This window comes from Zootoca vivipara, chromosome 5 (genome assembly GCF_965207765.1).
Source record: "Zootoca vivipara chromosome 5, rZooViv2.hap1.1, whole genome shotgun sequence".
Taxonomy (NCBI): domain Eukaryota; kingdom Metazoa; phylum Chordata; class Lepidosauria; order Squamata; family Lacertidae; genus Zootoca; species Zootoca vivipara.
Genome location: NC_142588.1, coordinates 48,922,357 through 48,949,334, shown reverse-complemented (window position 1 = coordinate 48,949,334; position 26,978 = coordinate 48,922,357). Strand labels below are relative to the sequence as shown.

Sequence of the window (26,978 nt, the reverse complement as noted above, 5' to 3'; positions counted from 1 at the left end):
AATTCTTGCAAAGTAAGATCAAAATACAATAGATTTTGAAATTAGGACAATGTGCAGACGAGGGAAGGAAACTAGGAAGAAAATGGCTATTCATGCCTTTAAAATTATTCATTGCCTTGAGAAGACACTACACTGCCTTTCAAATGACAGATAGATTAATAATCCTTGCAGCAGCAATCACTACAAGTATATGAAATGTTGGTATTGCTCTATCAAGTGCAGAACTCATAATTTCTTAGTTTGGCTTTGGAACATACCAACAATGGCCTCTTTGAAGAAGACATGCAGTACCCCGTTGCTGTAGAAGTTGAGTTCAAAGACAGTAGGAATGGATGTGCTGGGCGTGATGAAGAACTCGTTGTTTCGGCTGGTGTTTGTGATAGTTATACAGTTCCCCAGCAAATGGATGGCATGCATGACAACATCTTCAGAATTTCCTGAAAATCCCAAGTCATAGTCCCGAGCCAGAACCTCCTCCTTCATGGAAAAAAAATCTTCAACCAGCTTGGAAAGATCAATTCCCTGCAGAAAATCAACCAAAAGATCCAAGATCTTTTTATAAAATACCTTTTAAGAATATGGAAAACTCCATTATCTATACCTCAAGTTTTCAAAATCCATGTATTTGAATTACTAATTGGCTCCAACCTTCCAGGATTGGGTTTCCCCAACCTTTTATGGATTTGGGAGCACATTTCAAATTTTGAGAGTGTGCCGGGGGATCCAGTCACAAAATAGTTGCTAGTGGGGGGTTGTGGCACCACACAAAATGCTTCCCATAGAAGGGCAGGTGTAACACATAGTTAGAAACACAATCTTCCCAGAGAACCTTATGCTTACCATCGGAAGTCAGCTGTGCTCCCGATTGTGGAGATCACACAATATTGATTTTGTGCTTGCACACACACACACACACACACACACACACTTTTCCTGTGTAATAGCAGCAGGGAGCATTCCTCAGTGCCAGGAAAAATATACACAAAATGGCAACACCACACTCACTCTCATTTTACAGAAATCTCTAAGGAGACACCTACTCTATAACTTTCTTTCAGGGAGGGCTGGAGTCTGGCACATCTGCCCAGAGGCACCAGTGACAGCCTTTATGAATGACAAGGTATCAGTGAGCCCTGGTCTAGACACTTTGAGGTGTTTCCAAACCTTTTTCAGGCTGGGCTATTCTATACTACTGTAGCATATCCTTATCATAAATATAAATAAAAGGTCAAAATAGTTCTCAGCTCAACATTATGTATGAACTGGACTCAATTCTAGTACATACTTCATGTCTGCATTTTTTTTTCTGGTCACCTCTTTACTACAAGAAACTACAGTCACACCCAGTCTGTGTCACCATGTTAAAGAAACCTTTAAGGCTCCATAGAGTAGGAATGGGGAACATTTGGCCTAGTGATGATTGGAGCTGTAGCGCAGCAACATCTGGCAGGCCAAAGGTTCTTCACACCTGGCTTAAAGTAATTTCCAAGAAACACTGCAGCAACGATGCTTAATGAAGAAGTTACAGATAGATTCCACAGCACCAATGATACACCTTCTGAAATGCTTAAGAACCACTGCCCTGAACCAATATGGTGTGTTCCACCCCGGTCATAAGCAACTCATCATTTTTGTAATGGCCTCCACAGAAGTAACATTCACTTGTTAGCCTTAAATATCCGAGCCATTGTTACAAATGCCAGCAAGCTGACCTTTTGCGTAATCTTAAACTATTCAAATAGCATTTTCTCCTATGAGAATTGCTCCTTTCCATTGGGTCACCAAAACACACAGTTATTGCCCCTGAATATGCATTGCATTCTCCTTCACAATGTCTAAGGGAAAGGTAGGATGAGCAGATTACATGTTATACTATGCAAGACGGGGTAAGAAGTGAAAGAAATCAGAGTAGCACAAAATTTAACATTAGGGTGGCGCTGTGGTCTAAACCACTGAGCCTAGGGCCTGCCAATCGGAAAGTCGGCGGTTCGAATCCCTGCAACGGGGTGAGCACCCGTTGCTTGGTCCTGTCAACATAGAACTTCAAAAGCACATCAAAGTGCAAGTAGATTACTGTTCTGGCAGGAAGGTAAACGGCATTTCCGTGCGCTGCTCTGGTTTCGCCAGAAACGGCTTCGTCATGTTGGCCACATGACCCAGAAAAATGTCTGCGGGCAAACATTGGCTTCCTCGTCTTGTAAAGCGAGATGAGTACCGCAACCCCAGAGTCGTTCGCGACTGGACTTAACTTTCAGGGGTCCTTTACCTTTACCTTTTTACAGGATACTTAAGCTCTGAGGGCTAAAGTTGTGGATTGGGGCAGGATGCACTTGAAAGCCCCTCCGTCATTGCATGTTTCTTGAAAAGGTCTACAGGGGGGTTCTAAACAAATTCTGTGGAAGACTTAGAAACTTCAGGTTTAGAAACCCCCTGCAGACCTTTGCACTAAATGCACGAGGATCTAGAAAGGAACCTTTGCACATAGTGCTGCTGACATAATGCTGGCATCTAGGAACTACTAACAAGTTTGATCTTCATGAGATGACTATGACCAATTCAGAACATTCAAACAACAACAACAACAGAATGGGATTCCACAGCCTAACTAAATGGCCAGTTTGCATGGGACTCGGGTGAACGTTTTGACACCTCCAACCCTAGAGGTGAGCAGGGTACAGCGTGGATTATAAGGATACAGGATATGCTAAGCATCCCTGACATTTAAAAGCTGTAGTCAAGAGAGATGTTCAGATATGCAGAAGCACAGCAGCCTTACCTGCCTGTGTCGGTAGAGCAGCAAACAGGCAACAATGTGTGTTGACATCACAGCACATGACTTGTTAGCAGCTAAAAGCAAACAAAACAAAATAAAGCTATACAGGCACTTTTGTCATGCAACTGAAGTGCGCTGAAGGCAACCTGGAACAAAATGAACCACGAACAGCAAAAAATTGTGATTTTATATCGAAAGACTTCACATGTTCGACAGCGCAGTGCACGAGACTGGTCAGAAAGAAAGCCAACTGAACGTCAACTGTGACTTAAATGTTTCAAAGCTAGGAGCAGGCAGCATTTTCTTTGTCAAGGGCTGCATTCCCTCAGAGCTAATCTGCTGGAGGTGGGCAGGGCCAGAAGAGATGGGACCACTCCACTCTCCCTAATACTCTATGCCCCCCACTCTTCTGGTGGGGTGCCAAAAAAGGGGCCTATTGCTCTTGCCAGGCCTGAACCGATTACTTGCAGAGGGCTTTTCTCAATTCCTCTTCCTCTAGTTCTTTTTTCAACTCCACCCCACACTCCATTTCTCCCCTTCTTACCAAATGAAATTAGGCAAAGGGCTATGTCACAGGCTCCCCAACCCTGCTATATACAATTGGCTCCACTGACAGCTCCTTTCCGCACTGATATAAACTTCACTGTGGACATTTGTATAATTTACTTTTTCCAGCACTGATAGACATCAGGCAGAACCAATGTGTTTGGTTTTTTAAACAATCCTATACCCACTTACCTGGCAGTGAGCCCCACTTAATTGAATGGATCTGCAACAGGGTTGCAATGCACACATGAACTCAATTTCTTTTCTTTTTTAAAGGTATCTGAAGTAGATAATTATCTTCAGGGTTACTCTAGTTACCCATTACCCATTCACAAGTAATTCAGATGTGGTGTTCCCACAACATCTGGGTTGCTTCCTATAGTGAAGTATTGCAGGTGCAAAGTAAACCACCATAGCAAAAGGAGGTCACTATTTGCCTCAGGACTAGCAGATGAAATAGAAGCCTGACCAAAAGGGCCATTCAAAATAAGACCCTTCAAAAAGGAGAAAAAGATAAAATGTAAATTGTTTTTGAGGATAACAAGTGCACAGGGTACTGAAAGAGGAATGCCCTGCCATATATAAAAACATAATGGAAGCAGAGAGTCATATCTGAACTTTAACAGCTACTTACTGAACATTACGTGCTCTGCCAAGTTAGCGATTAACTGTCTTCTCAATGGTTCACAGGATAAATCCCTGGAATCAGGAAGTGCACCTCCTGTACCTTCTTCTACCACATAATTAGGTCTAAAGAAAGTAAACATACAAAGATGATTTATGTTTACAGTTATAAGTATTACATCTCGTAGGCTCAAAGCACAAAATCATTTCAGTAATGACGTCTTGTGTCTTTGAGTGTAGGCTACAATTCCTCATACTATTTGACTGCTAAAGATCATGTTTGTAAGATGCTTAGAAGGGAGACACCTGTAAAACTACCTGAAAGCTGCTTTAGGCTCCAAGAAGCATTAACAGGTAAAAACAAGCCACAGGATATGTCCACTACTGTCTGCCACTAGTGCTCTCCCAGTTCTCACACACACACATACAGGTGAATCTTTCGACAACTACTCGCATCTTTAAGCCGTTGCATGTTAGCCTAGAGACATTCTAGACTCTTACAGCAGCTCCAAGATTGTATCACAACTCAAAGGCATCATGATGCAACATTAAGGGTGGGATGACAGCTACGCACCAAAATTTATTTATACACATCTTTTCTCTCATATCAGCAAGTCTGCACAAGCTTGTCGTCTTTTAATACACGAGTGTATTTTTGCAACAGGTGCTGCAAAAAATCAAGAAAGAAGCTTTCAGTCCATCAACTTTGCCTATTATAATCCAGTACCTAACAGGCATGAATTACTGAAGATTAATGACTTGGAATTGCTTCCAACAAAATCATCTCCTTAGTGCAAAGGCTTCTCCTCTTGTGCAACTGGACTTCTTCTCCCTTTCCTCTCAGGCTCCCCAAACTGCTCTGGAGGATTGGACGAATCCCCAGTACAGATTTTGGACAGCATGCGGGACAGGCACTCAAGTTGCACAAGCTGAAGTCCAGTCACTAACAGGCCAACTTTGTTGGCTAAAACCCAAGTCTGCAATCCTATGCCCACTTATCTGAGGAAAAGCCCGATTGAACTCCACAGGACTTACTTCTAAGTAGAAATTCTAGGATTAACACTACAAGGAGCATTCCAGTGGTGGTGGGAGATTCCACATCCCAAACCCTGCTGACTAGCTAAGGCCAAAGCAGGCAATGATGGAGGCTTTCTATGCCTTTTTTTCATTTTTAAAAAACATCCCTTCCATTGACTCTTAAGGGAGGGAAATTACTACACTAGCTCCAGTGTTGAGTGTAGGAGGAGAAGAAACCTCTTTCAACAGAACAGTGCACAGAAATGACTAAGGAGCTTTACAACATCAACTCTTGGCGTTCCTTTAAGTAGGGAAAAGGAAAGGAAGCTGGTTTGGCTCAGCTGCTGCTGAGATTTACCAAAGAGCTCTGAGATCTCCTGCTCTGTTTGTGCAGGCAGGCAATGGCAAAGCAACACACTGATGACAGTACTAGTTCTCACAGAGGCACTCAAGAAAGTGGGTGGGCTGGGAAGAAACTTCTTTAATGAAACAAGCTATTGTTTGATTGCCTGTGGGACAACTTGTGGTTTCTTTGCAGTAAGCCTTAGCATTTGCTAAGCCAGGCTTAGCATGACATGTGAACCAGGCCACTACGATCTTGTGATAATATCTGTTTAAATTCAACCTGCTACAGTTCAACAAAGCCTACAAGAGAACATTTCAAAGACTTATAATCATTGGCTGATATAATTATTATTATTATTATTTTATACCCCGCCCATCTGGCTGGGTTTCCCCAGCCACTCTGGGCACCTTCCAACAGAAGTATTAAAATACAATAATTTATTAAACATTAAAAAGCCTCCCTAAACAGGGGGGGGGGAGTTTATAAAATATAAACTTGTTCAGTACTGCTCAAACTCCGCAGCTCAGTCCTACCTTGAGGGGAGTACAGCTGGCAAGAGAGTTTGCTCCAAAGAAAGAGGGATAGGCATAGGCATAGGCTTCTGGCTTTGGCCATCCAAATATTCCTGCAAATACACAACGTTATTCATGTATTTCTCCCAGAAAAATGTAGCATTCGAAGAGCCATCTGACTCACCACTGAAAGTAGCTTTGGAAAGTAGGATAAAGAAAACATATTTGAGATTTCAAGGAAACAGATGCTGAAGCTGCAACATTTCTGTAATATACTTTGGCCCTCTGTGATGTCCTTAGCATTAACTAATCAATGCTATTCTGCTGTAAGCAGCAAGCAGAATTGAGATTGACGTTTACGCACTTTGAGGGATATAACAACTTTTGGGTATACATGCTTCCCTATGTTCTATCTACGTTAATAAGCACAAGTAGCCGATGGGACAATTCACCCGAGCATAGCTGTCAAGTTCTCCCTTTTTTTAAAGGGAAATTCCCTTATGCTGAATAGGCTTCCTCGCGAGAAAAGGGAAAACTTGACGGCTATGCAACCGAGTGCACCATTTTTGAAAAAAACCCGAACTCTTTAAAAAATCATTGTCATTAGCACTAAAGCATTTAAGTACAATCACGAGGTGTTTTTTTAAAATAAAATAAAATAAAAACTCATTAAAGTCTAAATATTATAGGAAGTGTTTGGGAGTAAATCTGTAGGTGGCAAGGAAGAGGAGGAGGAGGATGCTAAAATGACAGCCGAAAGACAAGCTATTTTAAAAAAAAAAATCTTTAAAATTAGTGGTCTTTAATTTGAATAATATTGCATGAATATTCTAAACTGTATGAGTAGCCCCGAGGCATTGTTGTGCTGATTAAAAGGTTGATTAGAAACAACATGGTGATAGGATGAAGAACAACAACCTGGTAATAAAAGGACTCCCACTGGAACGATAGTAGTCAAGATGCTCCAAATGATCATTATGTTTGTATTAAGTCACTGCACACACCAGAATCACACTTCTTTGAAAAGATGGAAGGGAAGTGCTACGGTGATCCACACCTGTGGTAACAGAACTACAGTTCTGTTCTCTCTTAGTGGTTCTCTCACTATGTATGCAAGCACAGTTTCTAACAACCAAAATGCCTCTATTATTGCTGCCTTTACTAAATAGCTTATTTAGATTTGTTCGCACAACACTGCACGTACTGAAGATACACATTCAAGGCCATATAATCTTACTCCAGATAAGGCTCCATAGCTTCATCCAAGTCTTGGGCATTTGAAGTATTGGTGAAAACACTGTCAAATATTTCTAAAGCATTAACCTTTATTGGAGAGTTTGCACACTTTAAACATCAACAGCTTTGATATACATCCTAGTTTAATTTCACAATGATGATTAACTTTTAAAGACGTTAAGCAGTTTCAGAAGTTAAATAGTTTCCAGATCCGAGTCCAATCTGCCACAGGATCTTTGCAGAGCTGACGGGGCAAAGGGGCATTTCCTGGTTCCTGCAGCAAGCTAGACTGAGTTGTGAGCTGCCCAAGGCAAAGAGGTTTGCCACTAATGACTGCTAAAGTTCCCATTTCTGATCAGAGAAGCCTGTAGTTACAGCTGGTGGTTAGCTGGGAAAGCTTTGTCCTCAATCACTGCAATACAAGGGGGAACACAGCCCTCAGTCCTGTCCCTGCTAGCAAATGACACTACAAATAGCGAAGCCACCCAGACTGTGGCATCTTTGGCTTCATGGAGAATCTGACCACAGTCAAATAATAGGCAGTAAACTAACTGGTTAACTGACAATATTTAACAAGTCAGTCAACTGATGTGCTAGCCATAACCCTTCTGCAAAATTTATTAAACCTACCAAGGATGAAAACAGGGATACAGAATTGGGAGTGGAACATATCTGGAAGTGATCAAAGAAAGAGTTAAGATTTGGGGCCTGCTTGTTGCTTGTTTAGTCGTTTAGTCGTGTCCGACTCTTCGTGACCCCATGGACCATAGCACGCCAGGCTATTTTGGCAGATTTTGGGCCAGGGACAGCTATAAGAAGAGGCTACCGTATAAAAGTTTACAGGTTACACTGAAAGGCAAGCAAACTGCAAAAAGACAAGTAAATCCAAGAAAAGTGGACATGGATATGAAGCAACAGTTACAAAGCATATCACCTGCAGAACTAAGTATTTTCAAACATAATATGATATTGGGCAGTATTTTATGAAGTAGTTCTGCTACTGCAAGGACTTTTGGGCTTTGCATCAGAACTTCCCCTCCCTCTCCTCCCCCCTGTGTCCCTCAGAATCTCTTCTGGGGTTTCAGCCAGTCCTCCAGAACAGATTTGGGGAGGGCACAAGGATGTGCAGGCAGAGGAGAGGGAAGGGAAGCTCTGTTGCATAAGAAAAAACTAGTGGAAGGACTTCATTGGATAACATCCATTATATCCAACTACACACATTTGGATAACATCCATTATATCCAACTACACACATGTTCAAACATACGTACAGCTTGCTGGGTGTGCTGATGAAGCCAATTTTAGGCATGGAGGAGTTGTGATATAATTAAGGCTTTCTAAAGTGCAGAACAAGTTATGAGAACACCTTTATATGAATAAAGAATAGAAAAGAATAAATATATAATAATATTATAGGATATGAGACCTTGCTATCTCAGTGAAATTGACTTATTTATGAACTCATCAAGGAAATAAATCCTGAAGCTACCCCTGTGTAAATGATAGGAGGTACTGGAATTAAAGCAATATGCACTTATTTCAAATTTCTGAACACAGAAGGGGATTATGTTCTACTGGCTTGCTGAATTATGCATACAAAGCTACCTGTCAGGAACACCGCTGCAATAAAACTTAATTAGAAGTGCCCTGCCTATTTCCACCAGCTGAAACAGTGACAAGAAGCAAGGTTTTTCTTAGCTCATACCACATTCCTTGGTGAGCCAACATTTCTCAGGCAGCAAAAGTACATGATGGCCTGACGGGCATCCCACTGATTTCCTTTTACTTAAGAATTCTAATTTGTTTATTATTAGCTCCCTGGAAATCCAGTCCACCGTTATATTTGTACAATTCAACAATGCACACAAAATTGGTATACGGCTGGAAGCGGAGAAGTAAGACCAACGGCTTCTGTGGAATCTCTCTGTTGGAAACTTGCTAAAGACTACAATACTAGATGTGCAGAACTGGTAATAATAGCACCTTTTTGGACATCTTCTTCTGTACTATTAGAGTTGGTACATCTTAAGTGCTGTTATCCTTCAGCTGTAAGTGAATTATATTTTAACTGTAGAATCAAAGATTTATCTCTGCATTCTTCAGCAGCTTTATTGCTATTAAAAACTTCTAACAGTTACACGTATGATGGAATCTGTGGTAGGGGTGTGACAAACACAACCAGTATAAACAACTCAACAGTTTTAGATCCTATGCATGCAATTACAAACCTTTTTAAAAAAACTGCCTGCTATATATCCTGACAAAATTTAAAGTATAAAATTGGACTGATCACGAGTTTCCATTCTGTCCTAGTGACGGAGAGAAATGAGTTCTCCTGTGCTCATAGGTAAGAAGACTTAAGCTCTTCTGAAATCAGGAGGCAAGCAATCATTTCTCTTCCCCACACTGAGACAATTAGCTTCAATCTGTGGGTCGGTAAAACTGCTCCATTGAAGCAACTTTATGGTGAGATACCAAAGCGCAATTAAACAGTATAAGTAAGAAAGGGGTGATGTGGGAAAATACATCCACAGGTAGCTCTGGAAGAAGGAACCAACAAGGCATGCAAGAAAACGGGACAGGTATCGCTGAATGAACTAGGATCCCCAGCTGAACAGACCGCTGGGCCAGGCTGACTAAGACAGAACGGAGGTTCACATGAAGTCCAATTTTTCTTTCTTGCCTAGTGACATATAGTCTTAAGAATATTCTATCACCATAGGTGTAATTCTGCAATAAGAAATTATGTTCATATTATATGAACTTACTTTCAGAGAAAACGGTTGAGCGAAATCTACCCTAACACAGCCGTAATTCTTCCGCAGCATTCGGAAGACTCCTCTGGCCACGCTCCAAAGGCTTTCGTTCTTCTTGGGCTTCCCCTGTGAAACGTTGGGAGAGCAAGGGAGTTCAACAATTGCATCTAAAAGCTACTTAATATTAAATAAGTTCATAAACCCAAACCACCTAAGTATGCTCAGAAATAAATTTGGGCAACAGCTCAAGCATCGTAAAAAGCATTGTGGTCACTTGGGCCATTTCCTCTAAGCCAGACATCTATTTGGATATTTCAAATGCTGTTTATGAAAATCATTATTCAGATGTCATTTTTCCTTGTACTGTATCTCAACTTGCTACAAATAAGTATTTGTGCAGATCAGCATGCAATTTATGTTTCCAATGCCCTGTTTTCTGACCAAAAGGGACACATTTTTATCACCAAAATGGTTACAACTGACAGTGATCTAAAAATCTGCTGAGCAAACAACAGCATTCCAAACACTTTTACCAGTTGTTCACTGTTGTAGTGGCCTTCAATGATTCTATCATAGGATATTCCCACGGGTATGATTAGGATGTCTGGAGTAGCATTTGAATACAGAGCGTCCACCACTACTGATAAAAGGCCTGCCCTTCCACAGGATGTCTTTCCACTCCGGGACCGCGTGCCCTCCAGGAATATCTCTAAGAACTGTTGCTGCCGAAGCAACTCTTGGATATGCTAAATGAAGAATGAACAACAACCAAAAAATCAGACACAAGTTATTTACGTTCCTCTTTTATATCTGTAATAATATCCTCCCTTACTGCATTTTTTTTATTTCTTCCTGCTGACACCCTCATTGTACTCAATAGCCACCAGAATTCCATTAATCCTCCAATCCAATAAGTATTTGTAAAACAACTATATTGTTGTTTTGTAATTGCAAACTATTATATTGCTGCATACCTAAAGAATCTCCCAAATATTCAGAAATCACTTCCTGTCTTAAAAGTAGGGGTGTGAGTGCTTTTTCACAGGAGCATCCAAACTCACTAGCCGGTTTTCAATCCTCATTTTCTTTGAAAGTCACTTTTTTCCAAGGAACAGAAGAAATAGTATAAAACACCCCCCGCCTCTTGAAACCAGTTTCTGAGACTTGAGACACTGGAGAACCTACACAGGATTTCTAGCAAAGTAGATGGCACCAAGCCCAGCATTGCACAATATAATTCTAGTCCATGCGCAGTGATCCCATTAGTTTTATTGGGATTACACAGTAACATAGAAGGACAATGAGTGCTGCAAGTTCATAGGTGTCCTTGACATCCGCTGAAAGGACTACCAATTAAGGGTATCCAAATGGGTGAGACAGCTTCAGTATCTGAGGTACAGTCAAACCTCGGTTCTTGAACGGCTCCGTTTTCAAACGTGGCTCCCAAACGCCGAAAACCCAGAAGTAAATGCTCCAGTTTTCGAACAATTTTCGGAACCCGAACATCCAACACGGCTTCCACTCGAGTGCAAGAAGCTCTCGCAACCAATCGGAAGCCGCACCTCAGTTGTCTAATGTTTTGGAAGTCGAATGGTCTTCTGGAACGGATTACGTTCGACAACCAAGGTTTGACTGTACAGGCATTTCTGCAGACGTTCCATACAACACACAACAATACTAACAACAGCGTCACAAACTTGTGTTAAATGTGTTTGCTTTGTATTGTATTGTTTTTAAAGAGGTTATTTGTTGTTATTTTCTGCTCTGTTTTTAACTGGTTTTATTTTATTTTGTACATTGCCTTAAGACATATACAGTATGTGGAAGGCAATTAATAAACAACAATATACAGAGTAATTCCCAATTCTTTTTCTTCAGAGGGGTATATCCCACCACCTACTGCCAATATAAAGAACACCCTTCTGATTATATTGGAACCTGCAGTCTTACAGATGCCCCTGGACCACAACTTCCATCATCCTTGATGGGTGTTGGACTCCAATAGCATATGGAAGGCCAGAGACTCCCCATCTGTTCAACTGTATCTTACACCACACACGTTTAGATGCAACTAATTCCTAACTATTAAGATGTTTAAAATGCTACATGTTCTTCTTTTTTGCTATTTAACCGTTGAACCTTGCGCAAACCTGCACACCCCACAATCAAGCCTGATCTGGTGCCCTGGCTCTTCAAATACTTTGCAGAGATAAACCTTGAATTAAGAAAAAGATACATACCACATACAACAAGGTTCTGTACAAAATATCTTTACGGCCATCGGGCCTCTCATCCAATTTTCTCCGTATAAAAAACCCTCCAAGCTTGTGGATCAAAGTGCTACGGGTAAAGAAATACCCATTTTTATTAAAAGGCTAAGAATATTAACACTAGCACAGGCTGTTGTGTCCACAGTGTGATATAATAACCGTACAACTCAGTGATTGGTCTCTCTACATGAGAAAGCTACACATTAAGTTATGTGGTACCGCAGACAAATGTCGGTTGTCCATATATGAGCACAAGCTCTCCTGTACACAAAAATTAGGGACAACAGGCTTCGTAGAAATCCTTTTATGGTGACTACTAATATTTACGTTTTTCAAAGCGGTATAATTTTGGCTCCAGCTGTTTTTAAACAACTTTACTTTCAGAACACAATTTACTAATTATTTCCTATGACACTTGTTCTTAAAGGCTAAATTAGGAAAAGTTTTGACACTACAATTTCGTTATTAAAATTGCCTTGTACTAGAGATCTTTACTGGTTCAGCCAGACAAGACTTATTTGGCCTGGCGAAGATTGCAATATTACGTATATAGAAATAAAACAAGCCTGAAGTCCCTCCTATGCCTTAGAATATAAACAAGGTGAAAATTTAAGGAAGTAACAAACAAAAATGTCAGTATGGTATGCATTGGGATAACAGAAAAATTTCACATAAAATTCTTACAGGGTTTGCAACTCTAACCAATTATTCTGGTCAGATCAATGAAAAAGGGGAAAGAAAATGATCAAGTCACACAAGTATTTGTATAAAGGCCCTCCCATCTAGCCAAAAAATTGTGGCCTAGCATTTTGTGACTTAAAATTGTGACTCCCTATTATTTATACCTAATAACAGCATATAACATTGAATAAAAGGCTACTATAGAATTTAGTAAAACTACAGTATTGTTCTACTGACTATATCATCTACCATTTCAGAGATTAAAATCCTATTAACACTTTCTTGGGTCCCTCAACTCACTGAAACATATTTCCAAATAAGCATGCATAATATTAGAGATAGTATCACCACCAGGACTCGCAATTGTATTTAGAAGGTGCCACATACATTATCTTGTGTTTTATGAATATACCAACATGAAGCAGCCTACAGCATATCTAAACGTGGCGTGTGACTCTCTGCTGATACAGCTTTTATCAAGGAAGTTACATTTGCCTCACCTTCTATGGCTGAAAACATTCTGCTCCATTAACTGTGTTTTGTGATAAACCTTCTTCCCATTAATAATGCTCGGCACAGGCGTCTTCACATGCATTGCAGAATAGGAGCAGCTTGATCATGATGCATTTGAACTCCTGAGGTGCCATTTTTACACAACTGGACTTGTGTTGCTGCCGCATGGCCTCACTGCCCCTGCAGCATGTGATCACACCATGCTGAAGCATATGAACTGACACATGCACACTGATCCAGCAAGGACAATACAAGTGGAGAAGTAATGCTTCCGTAAGCACAGTCAAGAATTACACTCTTTGAAGCTCACTAAATAACTGGGTTCCATCGTCACTGTAGATGGTGACAGCAGTCACGAAATTAAAAGACGCCTGCTTTTTGGGAGAAAAGCAATGACAAACCTAGACAGCATCTTAAAAAGCAGAGACATCACCTTGCCGAAAAGGTCTGTATAGTTAAAGCTATGGTTTTCCCAGTAGTGATGTATGGAAGTGAGAGCTGGACCATAAAGAAGGCTGATCGCCGAAGAATTGATGCTTTTGAATTATGGTGCTGGAGGAGACTCTTGAGAGTCCCATGGACTGCAAGAAGATCAAACCTATCCATTCTTAAGGAAATCAGCCCTGAGTGCTCACTGGAAGGACAGATCCTGAAGCTGAGGCTTCAATACTTTGGCCACCTCATGAGAAGAGAAGACTCCCTGGAAAAGACCCTGATGTTGGGAAAGATTGAGGGCACAAGGAGAAGGGGACGACAGAGGACGAGATGGTTGGACAGTGTTCTCGAAGCTACGAACATGAGTTTGACCAAACTGCGGGAGGCAGTGGAAGACAGGAGTGCCTGGCGTGCTATGGTCCATGGGGTCACAAAGAGTCGGACACGACTAAACGACTTAACAACAACCACAAAAATAACTTAATGCTTCTTTTGATGACCTTGGGGAAATGTACCAGGCGCCAAGTGTCATGTGCAGCTACAGATTGGGGCCAAAGCCTTCACTGGTTTGAGTGCAGAGTTTTTTGGTATGCTAATAACAGCATGAGAATGCAAGAATATGACCACTACTGGCATATTAATTGGATTCCTTTGCCAGTATAAAATTATTCCAACAATTGCAGGCCAAGTGTTAAAACTGGGGCACCGCAAAGTAAGCGCAAAATTTATTTGTCAGGATATGGAGGTACATTTAGCTAGGATTTTGATACAGTAATCCACATGGCCGAAATCAACAAAGTGAAAGTATACATGAATAGAACATTACCTGAAAATGGGGATATTCAAATTATTCCCTGCAGCAATGTACGGTGCTTTGATGTTATGACAGAAAAGAATGAACGTGAGAAGCAGGTAGTCAATATGAGATTTGTGAACAGGTAGAAATATAAGCGGCAAATTCAGCTGTAAGAAAAAGAAGAAAAGAAGCAATCATATAAAAACCCAAACAATCTGGTTTTAAAAACTGCATTTTTAAAAGTTTAAATGTGTTTTTGACAAGTAATGCAGGCCAGGTAGGTTAACTTTCTACTCTTTATGCAAAGCATCTGAATTGCCAGCATGGGGTGAGTAGAGGTGGGGAGCAGGTGGCATTTGCATTATAAAAAGTTATTAAGCATCCCCCAAATCATTCTGATTATGTGCAAGCTTTTATTTTCACTGAATACAGTTGTATGCAAACACTACGTAACATTGCATAGTTGAGAAAAGTGCTTTTAAGGATATTATCTATGGCTACAGAGTAGCTGGTTTTAGTAAATAATAAACGCACATATGTATTTCACAACTCTTGACAAATGGATTTCATTCCAAAATGAGCACAGTTAACCCAAGTAATTAGATATAAGTGAATTTGGCCCATATTGACTCTTTTCAGATTGAATTCCAGTGTGCTAAGATTGATTTATTTTGCCAAATTGTTAAAAGGGTCCTGTAAGCCCCAAACAATATTGGAAATGGAACAATGTCATATTTCTCCTCTGAAGTGTGTGTTGTTGTTTTTTGCCTGGGGGATTTTATTACCTCTGTTGCTGCTTTCACCATCTCCAGTTGGCCTTTGTGAATCTGGATATTCCAAAAAAAGCTGTTAAATAATTTCAGCAACACCCATCCCGTTAACCTAAAAGGGGCAATAAAAGTTGAGCCACCATATAATAGTATTCGTGTTTTATATGCATTTTTAGTTTCAAGCAGAATGAAACAATATAACAGAAACATACACACAGAAACACACTGCCTTTAAAACCCACGCTACTGTTAGAACCACAGAACACAAGCAACCAAATCAGCAGTCATGAAAAAAGGATAACTGTTGCAAAAATTCTATATGAAACAAACAGGTTGTTTCTTTTTTAAAAAAAAATCAGTTAGGCAACAGTTGTTGTAGCCTTAGTAAATGTAGCAAAAAGTTTACATCCAGTTTGAAAATGCAGAGAGTAACTTCTGGATGATAACATGAAATTCATTTATAACAAAATGTTATTTTGTTTCATGGAAAAGTCTGTATTAGAATATGAAGCAAGACACACACACACTATATATTCTACCAGGGCTTTGAGTTCAGCTTACACCACAGATAAGAGAAGCAGAAATCTGAGGCAACTAGAAACAGTTATCTCCATGTGAACACAGGTTGTATTTCAGCACCCCCTGACACCAGCAACCATGATCTAGTTTCATTACCTGATCAAAGCAGGCGATACATTTGCTACCATTTCCTGCAGAATTTTTCTAGCTTGCTTCTTGACTTTGTTGACGTTTCTGGGGTCTGGCTGACCAGAGCCACTCACAGCAGACATTTCTGAAGCTTCCTGTGCAATAGCATTCTGCACTCTAGGTGTTACAAATAAAGTAAGATGATTATTAAATAAGCTTGATATTTCACCTGTTTTTGAGATGCATCTCTCATAGACAGACAGACAGATAGAAGGTACATCTACAGAATGTAGGGGAACTTGTCGTGCAATTATATTTACTCATGAGTACTTTTTAAATTGGAGGGACCCAGGTGGCGCTGTGGGTTAAACCACTGAGTCTAGAGCTTGCTGATCAGAAGGTTGGCGGTTCGAATCCCTGTGACGGGGTGAGCTCCCGTTGCTTGGTCCCAGCTCCTGCCAACCTAGCAGTTCGAAAGCACGTCAAAATGCAAGTAGATAAATAGGAACCGCTACAGCGGGAAGCTAAACGGCGTTTCCATGTGCTGCTCTGGTTTGCCAGAAGCGGCTTTGTCATGCTGGCCACATGACCTGGAAGCTATACGCCGGCTCCCTCGGCCAATAATGCGAGATGAGCGCGCAACCCCAGAGTCGGTCACGACTGGACCTAATGGTCAGGGGTCCCTTTACTTTTTAAATTAAGGTTCCAGTACAGTGACACCTTCCAAGTAGAAAAGCACACACACATACACATACCTCAAATGCACAAGGTAAAATATCTCACTATAAAGCCTGTATAAAGCCTATAAAGATTTTAGAAGTTTTCAACATCTGGAGAGCAGTAACTAGTCACTGGAAACAGCCTTCCTCAACCTGATACCTGTAGATGTTGTTGAACTATAACTCTTATTATCCTTGACCATTGACCATGTTAACTGGAGCTGATAGGAGTTGTAGTCTAGAACTTCTGGACGGCAACAGGTTGGGGAAGGCTGGATAGAAAAGCTGGCGTACAACTCAAATTAACTTTACATGTCAGACAATTTGACACATTATACATAGATGCCTTCATAATGGATGCCTGCAGATTCCAAAATTGTGGAAACAAGTATCTAAGATATCAGGCACTGGGCATAAATAGTAGAAACTTGACTTCGTTGATTTAAAAATGGGATTTCTCAAAAAGGACAGTTCTTTTTCAAAGAAACCCAATAAATTGTCATGACAATGGAACTTTACAAAAAACAACGGTATTTTAATTTCTTACCTGTTGCTTTTCAGCACATTTTCTGTCACATTATTTGCAAACATACCCTTATGAACATCCCGTTCTTGCACGAAAAGAACATAACAGAGACGCCTGGCAAGCCAACCTCTGTGCCTACAACAAAACACAATAACTTAGCAAAACACAACAATGAGAAATATTGCATTCAATATTGTCAATCATGTCCCTATCAGAACTAACTTTAATTGGTTAATTGATTAAATACGTAGGGGTCAATCAGAAAGGGTAAATCTTAAATTGGTGAGGCTAAGATTTAAAGCAAACACTTTTTTGTTTTAAGGCTAGTTTGGTCAAAGTGTGTATGTATTACACAGCATGAAAAAGAAAATATTAAAGCAATCTTCCTTTCAAGCTTTTGTTTATTAAACTTGTTAAAATTATCCACAGATACTTCTCACTGTGCAGTTTACATATTGACCCCAAAGCCACACATTCTATTAACTAATCCAAGCAAACACAAATTCTCAACTTGGACATCATTGCACCTCAATAAAAATCATGTGCAGTGGTACCTTGACATACGAATGCTTCAACTTACGAAGGTTTCGACTTACGAAGTCGACAACCCTGGAAGTCTTTTCGTGGCTTCTGCCTGCGCAGAAGCACAAATTCGCACTTCGCACATGCGCAGAACAGGCACTTCGACATCCGAAAACCTCGACTTACGAAGAGCGCCGCAGAACGGATCATCTTCGTAAGTCGAGGTACCACTGTACACATGTAAATGATTATGAACAAGTCTTATGGGGTTTGAACTTTCCAGTTAGCAGACTTTTTCATTTAAAGGTCTAGGAGTTCTTTCAGATTATGTAATTAATTCAGAGATATGCAAGCAAAGTTCTGCTCCTGCAATGGATTTTACCCACTTCTCCTGCTGATGGCAGCATATCCCAGTAACTGCTTGAGCATAAGGAAATCTTACAGAATTGTGAGCAATGATGAAGAGGGCGGGACTGCAGTGGTTGTGGGGGTGGAATGTAGGGAAGCCACACTGCATGGTTGGAAGTGCCTTTCCACTCATCCATAGGTACCACTAGAAACAATCCTCTATCCTTTAATCCAGGTATGGGGCACTTGTGGCCTCTCACATATCGCTCCTATCATTCCTGAGCCTTGGCCGTGCTGAAAGTCGGAGAGTCACATGTCTGTCACCCTTGCTTTAATGCATGGCTAAGGTTCCTTTAAGAATAAAATGAGGACAATGTCTTCGAATCTAAATGGCCTTCAAAGCCATTACAATGTGAAAATCATATGGATGGCTGCCTTAAAATGTGATGAAATTCTGAGGATCAAATGCATTGCATTTGCAACCAACAAATGTTTTACAGCCCGTTAATGGCCAAAATGAGTTTGACCAAACTGCGGGAGGCAGTGGAAGACAGGAGTGCCTGGCGTGCTATGGTCCATGGGGTCACGAAGAGTCGGACACGACTAAACAACAACAACAATGTATTGATTTTGCATGTACTATTTTTAAATGTACTATTTAACAGACTTTCTCTGTGAATAGTGTCCCGAGTACATAAATCCATTTTTATATGACTAACTGTCTACTAAAGAGAACAAAAGAAAAATCTCAGTTGTGCTAACACTGCATTTTGCTGCTGCTGTTGTTTAATAAATGGCTGGAATTTTCAAAGCTACTTAAATTAGGTATTCAGCAATTTATTAATTCAAAAGTACTGTATGTCTATATTCTTACAATCCAACCGATATCTGGTTTTACCATAAGATTTGATTAGAAAGACACGAGTAGCTTTATTATGCCCTTTGGGAGGATCAAGTTCCAGCTTGAAAGAAAAATGCTATAGGCCATCCTTTGCCAACCTGATGCTTGCTAAAACTTGTAATTCTTTCCTCACTTCTGTTACGTGTTTTCTTGGTCAGAGAATGAGATATACATCTTACTCATCAAAATCTATTCTTTCCAACACTCCAGGTTTTGTACCAGAAAAATGCATTTTTTGTGCAGCATTTTAGGTTCCTTTTTTAATAATCACCATATATTCAGAGATGAAAGTCTTTAAAATGTGTAGATGAAAGTCAAAAGCCACATAATGAATCAGATTTACTATTCGGATTTACTAATGTGCAATTTCATCAAGTCTGATGAAAGCAGCATCTGTTACAAAAACTGTACCCAATATTGTTGCAGTACCGTGGTAGGAGTGGACTTCACAACTGGCTGGTAGAAAATTTGGCTGGCAAAAAATCCAGTTACATTTTGTGGATCCTGCTTTTTAGTTGACAGCAACATCTACTTATGTTAGTAGTGCAAGCTCAACCTGTACATTTGTGATTCCGCAATGAGTACCGCAAGTGAACTCATATTTTCTCATTACTGTAAGCCAGAGCTTTCCAAACTTTTCATGTTGGTGCAACACTTTTTAGACATGCATCATTTTGTGACATGGCAATTCAGTTTTATTAGCAAACCGGAGGTTAAACTAACTCCTTTCCAGCCCTGGGAGGGAGCGATTGTGCGGCACACCTACACATTGCAGTCGACACACTAATGTGTTGTGACACACAGTTTGGAAAGCTCCGCTCTAAGTCACTCTCACGTATGTGTGCATGAGCTGCAAGCCAATACGTAGCCTATTCTGGAAGTCAATTCAGTGAAAGAACAGTGTTAACACATCTTGGTTTTCATTCTTCTTGCTTATCCCCAACAATAATACAATACATATTGGCTTGGCTCACACATCACATTTAGCTATGTTTAAAACAACCTATGGTGTAATGCAGGTGTGAGGAACAGAATCCAAGTTGCATACCATATCCACTTTTGAGTGACGTCAGTCACCAGATGGTACATGACGTCAGGCAATTCAACTTCAAATGCAGAACCGGAAGCACATTTTTTCATTTAAAAATCTGGACTGAAGCAGGGATTCCTACTGAAAGCAAGGATTCCTACTGAAAGCAGGGCTTGCAATCTGCCTGGAATTTAAATTTAGAGCCAACTAATAAGACCCACTTTCTGCAGGGATCAGCTCAACTTGCCAATTTAAAAGGCACCAAATACAGCCTGTGCTTGCCAAGGAACAATTGAACAATTGAAAGTACAGTTGCAATATGTCAGGTAAGCAGCACGTGAGCATGGCTGGGGAAGTGGAGAGAACAGCCTCACCGGCCATTTCAGGACCCTTGATACTTGTGATGAGTAGGAGGTTCTCCATCCTGGGCTTAATATGAATGAACAGTGATATGAACCAACATAGTTTCTTTTATGCTATGGCTTAATGTGACATGCAAACTGGGCAACTGGGTTGTGAACAGTAACATTAAGTATACAAAAAGAAGAAGAGTTACCTTGTGTGTGTTTCATTAATATAGATGACATTTCGAAGGCCCAAAGAAGGGATACTAGCATTAAAAAGCTTGTCCTGAAAGTTAACAGAGAAACATGTCTTCCATTTCCAGTCATGGCTCCATAAGTACAGCAGAGTTTATATATTATGGTGCCTTTCTTTAAAACAGGGACATGGAACACAAACCAACTGTGACAAGGTAGAATCTGAACTGAAACAATTAGATGCCAGCTACTGTGAATGTTGACCCAGGTGGCGCTGTGGGTTAAACCACTGAGCCTAGGGCTTGCTGATCAGAAGGTCAGCGGTTCGAATCCCTGTGACTGGGTGAACTCCCGTTGCTTGGTCCCAGCTCCTGCCAACCTAGCAGTTCGAAAGCACGTCAAAATGCAAGTACAGTGGTGCCTCGCTAGACGAATTTAATTCGTTCCACGGGTCTTTTCTTATAACAAAAAATTAGTCTAGCAAATCTCATAGGAATGCATTGATTTATTATTATTATTATTATTATTATTATTATTATTATTATTATTATTATTTGCCCATAGGAACACATTAATTGAATTTCAATGCATTCCTATGGGAAACCGCGATTCACTAGACTAATTTTTCATAAAACGAATTTGTCTAGCGAGGCAACCTCCACTAGAAAAAAACCTTTCGTTAAGCGGAAATTTCGTTAAGCAGGGCATTCGTTAAGCGAGGCACCACTGTAGATAAATAGGAACCGCTACAGCAGGAAGGTAAACGGCGTTTCCATGTGCTGCTCTGGTTTGCCAGAAGCGGCTTTGTCATGCTGGCCACATGACCTGGAAGCTATACGCCGGCTCCCTCGGCCAATAATGCGAGATGAGCGCTGCAAACCCAGTCGGTTACGACTGGACCTAATGGTCAGGGGTCCCTTTACCTTTACTGTGAATGTTATTACATGGAAAGTGTGTTTCAATTAGTTACCAATGTAATCTAATTTACCCGGCTTTGAGGAGTGCATACGTAGCAACAGCGCCCCACAAAGGGCCGATTCCGACCAAGTAGGGTCTCTTTCCATTTCAGAGTGGCTGATCGGAAGACAGTAGGCCTAGAATTGCACTCTCCCTAGAAAACAGTAAAATACAGTAAGTGAAAATAGCACATTAAAGTCTATACACTCTTTCCTATATATGAAACAGAGCATGCCGAACCCTTTAAAAGACACACCGACTTCAACAGAGATTCCTGTGCAAGCATAATCCTCTTGCTGAAACAGATCAGACTCTTAAGTCTTGACCTAGCCAAAGTTTATTACCCAATTACACGACTAAAGGTTAATCTTTTAATAACAAGAGGTGATCCAAGGCCAAAACTTCCGTGCCTATAAAATCCCAAATTTCTAACCACTGTGCAAGAGGTATATATACACTTGTAAAATGCCAAATGTCCTAACATGTTACAACCCTATTGCACATTTATTAAATACTGTAAGCTCCATTTGGACAGCATTGCATGATGACAAAATGGGAAGTATAAGATTAAAAGTGAATTGTAAAAATTGATGATTGCTGTTAATCTTGTGCTTAAATATTCCATTTACTATATCTATCAATTTATCTTCCTGACACTTGCTTGGGTGCTTTTTTGTTAAGATTGCATGTAGGATTTGCAGGGGAGAAGTTACCACATATGGTAAGTTTTTTTTTTAACAAATAGTGCGATGGGGAAATGCATAAAAACATACAAGCTCTGCAATCCTATGTATACTTGCTTGGGAGTCCCATGACAATCCCATGGGCTTATTTCTGAGTACACATGTCTAGGGCTGGCCTCTAAATACAGCAAGAATTACAAGTAATAGGGGGACACAAAAAAGACTAGATCTAAATTGAAGAGGTTTTAGTAGACACAAAAGTCAGAAAGCCAAATAAAAGGTAAAGCTTAACCAGAAAAAAGTAATCATTCCACACCTTTATTAGTAGCATTTGACTAATATTCACCCAGATTTATTAAAATAAGCAAAGTGAAGACCCTCTAACAATCCTAGTCATTTCTTTTCTTACTATGATTTCACCAGGGACAGTCTGCAACACTAAACAAACTTTTAGCTCATCTTTCCAGCCTTCTCTTTTGTTTGCTCTGACCACGTCTCCAAATCTCTGAGTTTCAGGTTCAAGCTTCTCCTCACCCATCAATATTACATAATAGGTATTTTTCCTACCCTACAATTCTCATCATCTCCTTCATTTCATGAGTATCTTTATGCTCCACTCAGACATATCTGTTCACTACTCCTCATGCCCATTTCAAGTCCAGAGTGTGCATTTTCCGATTTTTTAAAATCTGCATTAGATCGCCCAGAAATCCCCTCCTCATATCTATTACAGTATTATTAAGACCACGAAGACCATTAGTCATGGTGTAAACCCATCTCTTTATGCATTATTTTAAACTCTTGATTTTCCCCGTTTCATATTTAACAGTTACAAATAGAGAATCTTTTGCATTTCAAGCAAAGATTATCACCACAGCAGAGATTATCACCAATAGAAAAACTTACTACCCTTCCTCATAAATGTATTGAGGTGCATTCCTAATTTTCTGAAATAAGCTGAAGTGTAAGCTGATTTTCGTAACACTGGGAGAATAATTCTACACTTAAGCAACAAGGTGCTTATGACAAAACTGAAAGCTATATCTTACATACCCATTCTTCATTGGAGTGTTTACATCTAGTCACAGTGCATTCCGCCAAGGAAGAAGAATAGGAAACATCTATTGCTCCAAGTGACAAAGCAGCGTCATCCATGACACAGAACTTATATTCAATATCATGAGCTAGAAAAGAAAAGAGTCAGTGTTAAAGAAAACAACTATGCAGCATGCCTGAGAAATTTTTCTCATAAGTGACATAGTTTGTTCCTCTTTCCAAAGAACACTTGCTTCTCCTCTTTTTCCCCTGAAGCTACAATCCCATGTACACACTCTGGTATTCACTTCCAATTAAACATGTTCACCATGAGGCTTTGTGGTCGAAATATAAACTTGTTCCCTTTCAGTAGCCTCAACTCATTTTGGAAGTCACATTTGGTCTTCATATCCTCTCCATTCACATATGAAGAGGGGAGTGCAAATTACTACAAGAGAAGTGAACATGAGTGAGCAGAGCTGAAAACCCACACCCTTCTCTAACCTGCATCCCTGCAGCCATATCCCACACTTTGGAACCCCCTGGCTATTGGCATCAGGTCAGCGCCTTCACTTTTTGTCACTTGCTGAAAACATTTTTCTTTAGGCAAGTCTATCCAGACATGTGGGACACGCGTAGCGCTGTGGTCTAAACCACTGAGCCTAGGGCTTGCTGATCAGAAGGTCAGCGGTTCAAATCCCCGCAACAGGGTGAGCTCCCGTTGCTCGGTCGCAGCTTCGGCCAACCAAGCAGTTCAAAAGCATGAAGTGCAAGTAGATAAATTGGTGGGAAAGTAAACGGTGTTTCAGTGCACTGCTCTGGATACACCAGAAGCACCTTAGTCATGCTGAACACATGACCCGGAAAAACTGTCTGCAGACAAACACTGGCTCCCTCTGCCAGTAAAGCGAGATGAGTGCCGCAACCCCAGTCGTCTGCGACTGGACTTAACTGTCAGGGGCCCTTTACTTTTTATCCAGACATGTACAAACTGTCATATGTTGTAAATATGATTTCAGATTTTAAATATTTTAATGTTTTAAAAACCTGTTTTTAACAAGGGGGTTACTTATCATTTTGTTGTTTCATTCTTTTTTCAAACTGCTTTGACGTTTCATTACAAACAAGTGGTATATAAATGTTGAGATAAAACTAAATAACAATTGTCATAGAAACTAGGATATGAAGAGGAAATCTCAAGACTTCAGTACTCAAGAAGCATGCCATTTTAGTATGCCAACACTGACACTGCATTTCTATTCTTAAACATTCACAATGCAATATACTATTCTGCAAAAAGCAAACTAGTGAACATGTTAATTCCCATGATCCAAGGGTGTATAATTTCAAACTGTTTATTTTCAATTCCTTTCCTAATGATCCCTAGCATTGAACTTGCCTTTTTCACAGCTACCGCACACTGTTAATTAGTATGGAAAAAGGTATGCTGGAACTCACCAACAGCAATTATCATCATCATTAGGAACATGAGGCTCCATGGCCAATGAAAAAGAGTTCTAAGGCCATTTCCAGGCTCACCTGGAACTAAGTCACACTGAACCCATTAGGACTTATTCCCAAGTAATCAAGGATAGGGACTGAGTGCACATTAATTTTGAAAGGGGAAATTCAGATGATCTCTAGATAAACAAAAGGTTCCTCTTTCAGACCTGCTCTTTGAGTAGCTTATAAATTATGGACAGTTAAAACCAGGTACTTTAGCCTAATTTGAAGCAGCGTCGAGTAAGGATACACAGCAGGGTCAAAAGCTCTGCTATAAATAAAGCACAACTGCCAGACGGTAGTATCAGGTGTTGAATATCTCTGAGTAGCAGAAGGCTACTGCCAAGGGATTTCACTCAAGCTATGTAATCACCAGGGGAACGGCACCCATCTTAGCCAAGTTGGCAAGATGGTTGAAAGGACTTTCACACAGGGTTACTCAAGTACACCAGTGACGGACAACTGCAGGGTCAAAAGAAAAGGAAAGAAGGAGAAGCAGCCCATATTAAAAAGGAAATTGGCTTTCCTTCCAGCATCTACTCTGAACCAGAGTCCAAATGCACTAAGCTGGTTCTCACAGCTGAAAGAACACCTTTCATCCACTTTTTGTTTCCGTCCACTTTTATGTTTGAGACAAAAGGCACCAACATAAAAACGCAGAGATGCACTGGTGCAAACGGGCCTCAAGCTGCTAGGCTTTTGCAAGGACCACTCTCCCCACCACACACACTTTGCTAGTAACCAAAGCAACATGCATACTTTTGCCAGAAGCCCATTACTCATAACTTTTGAACATTCTAAAGAGCTCAGCTATATGACTACAGAGGACACATTTTACAATGGCACTACCATGCTCCGTTTCTAGTACTCTTGCTTCCTTCCTCCCACAGCTCTTAGGCTGGCCAGAAAGAGGTCCATCTCCATATTCCCACCCCCTCCCGGTGCTGAATCACTGGGCGCAGCTCATCCGCACATGAGCCCATGCATGCTGGGCTCATGTGCTGCTGCCTCTGACCCTTGCCCACCTGTTCCTTATTTCAAGGCACTGCCCTTTCCTTGAGCGCAGCGGGCTCCTTTTCCTCCAAGTTCCTAAGCAATGCAATTCGTATTGTTCCTTGCTGTGTTGTCACCGGCTTGGGGCGCGCAGCACAGAGAGTGGCAGGAGGTGATGCTGCCTCGTTGCCCTTCTCTTGCCCCGAGCCACAAGCCGCTCAAACCGCGACCTCGCCCGACACAAGCCCCGGGCAGCATCCCAGGCGGAGGCAGCACTGCATTGGTCCAAGGCTCCCGCGCGACTCCCCTCCTCCTGCAGCGCCAGGCTCGCCTTACCCAGCAGCGCCCCTTCAACACGTTGCCTTCAACCCGCTACTTCCAGGCTCAGAGCCGTTTGCGGAGGGGACCCGTCCTTGGCGGCGGCGGCGGCGGCGGCACCCAGGGCTGCCTAATCGGGCCGCAGGCGCAGGCTTGCCGGCAATCGCTCTGGCGGACTGCCCGGCTGGACTGGCTGCCTCGCTAAAGCGGCACCGGCAGGGGAGGGCGGATGCTGACGCGATTTCCGGAGCGCCCGTCGCCATGGCGCCGGGGACACGCCGACCCGCCTCTCCCGGGCCGTGCTCGCGGGGAGGCAGCAGAGGCGCCCGGCTGAGCTGATCGTGGGAGCTTTGGGGGAATCGTGCCCTGCTGTTTTAAGAAAGGGGGTGGGGCGGGATCAGCAGCTGCTGGTGGTGAGGAGATCAAGCAGGAAAGAGGGAATCGTAGAGTTGGAAGAACCCCAAGGTTAATCTAGTCCAGTGTTTCCGACCTTGGCCCCCTTCTGACCTTGTTTCCTTCCTGTGCCCCCCATGGATGTAGGCAGTGGGGCAACTGCCCCCCCCCCAAAAAAATAAGTAAAAAATCAATACAAATCTGAGGTTCTGCCCTCCTAACAAAAACCTACCCCCTAACAAAAATCCTGGCTACTGGTGGGCATCCCTCTTACTCGCTCGTGATTGGTCAAGCAGGTAGCCTGCTAATCAGGGTTTTTTAATTTAAAAAATGTTTTTTACCCTTCGCGTCTTACTTTCCTCTGTGGTCCCCTAGCCTCATGTTATGCGATTTACTCGATTTTCACCTGTGGCCCCCTTGGAATATACTGGGGGCACCGCAGGGAGCTAGTCCAACCCCCTCCAATGGAGGAATAAGTTTCACATAGACATCTGGCTGGCCACAGTGAGAATGGGATGCTGGACTAGGGGAGCAATTGGCCTGATCCAGCAACCTGTTCTTGTGGACAGCTATCACTTTGCTCAATCC

At 41.4% G+C, this 26,978-nt stretch overlaps 1 protein-coding gene across 4 annotated transcripts in view; it reads right to left on the bottom strand.

The window, feature by feature from the left end:
• GPAM (glycerol-3-phosphate acyltransferase, mitochondrial) overlaps nucleotides 1-26,344 on the bottom strand; it is a 36,086-nt gene extending 9,742 nt beyond the window's left edge. For all 4 annotated transcript variants that reach the window (XM_035133272.3, XM_035133275.3, XM_035133273.3 and 1 more), the window contains exons 1-15: nucleotides 26,016-26,344; nucleotides 23,202-23,332; nucleotides 21,497-21,619; nucleotides 20,526-20,599; nucleotides 17,190-17,303; nucleotides 15,951-16,100; nucleotides 15,291-15,387; nucleotides 14,536-14,672; nucleotides 12,051-12,150; nucleotides 10,344-10,556; nucleotides 9,823-9,936; nucleotides 5,840-5,931; nucleotides 3,954-4,069; nucleotides 2,777-2,847; nucleotides 258-522 (exon numbers count right to left, since the gene is read on the bottom strand). In XM_035133272.3, coding sequence (XP_034989163.1) covers nucleotides 258-522; nucleotides 2,777-2,847; nucleotides 3,954-4,069; nucleotides 5,840-5,931; nucleotides 9,823-9,936; nucleotides 10,344-10,556; nucleotides 12,051-12,150; nucleotides 14,536-14,672; nucleotides 15,291-15,387; nucleotides 15,951-16,100; nucleotides 17,190-17,303; nucleotides 20,526-20,599; nucleotides 21,497-21,619; nucleotides 23,202-23,303 — 1,768 coding nt within the window. In that variant the 5' untranslated portion in view covers nucleotides 23,304-23,332; nucleotides 26,016-26,344. The remainder of the gene's footprint in view (nucleotides 1-257; nucleotides 523-2,776; nucleotides 2,848-3,953; nucleotides 4,070-5,839; nucleotides 5,932-9,822; nucleotides 9,937-10,343; nucleotides 10,557-12,050; nucleotides 12,151-14,535; nucleotides 14,673-15,290; nucleotides 15,388-15,950; nucleotides 16,101-17,189; nucleotides 17,304-20,525; nucleotides 20,600-21,496; nucleotides 21,620-23,201; nucleotides 23,333-26,015) is intronic.
• Nucleotides 26,345-26,978: the final 634 nt, after the last annotated feature.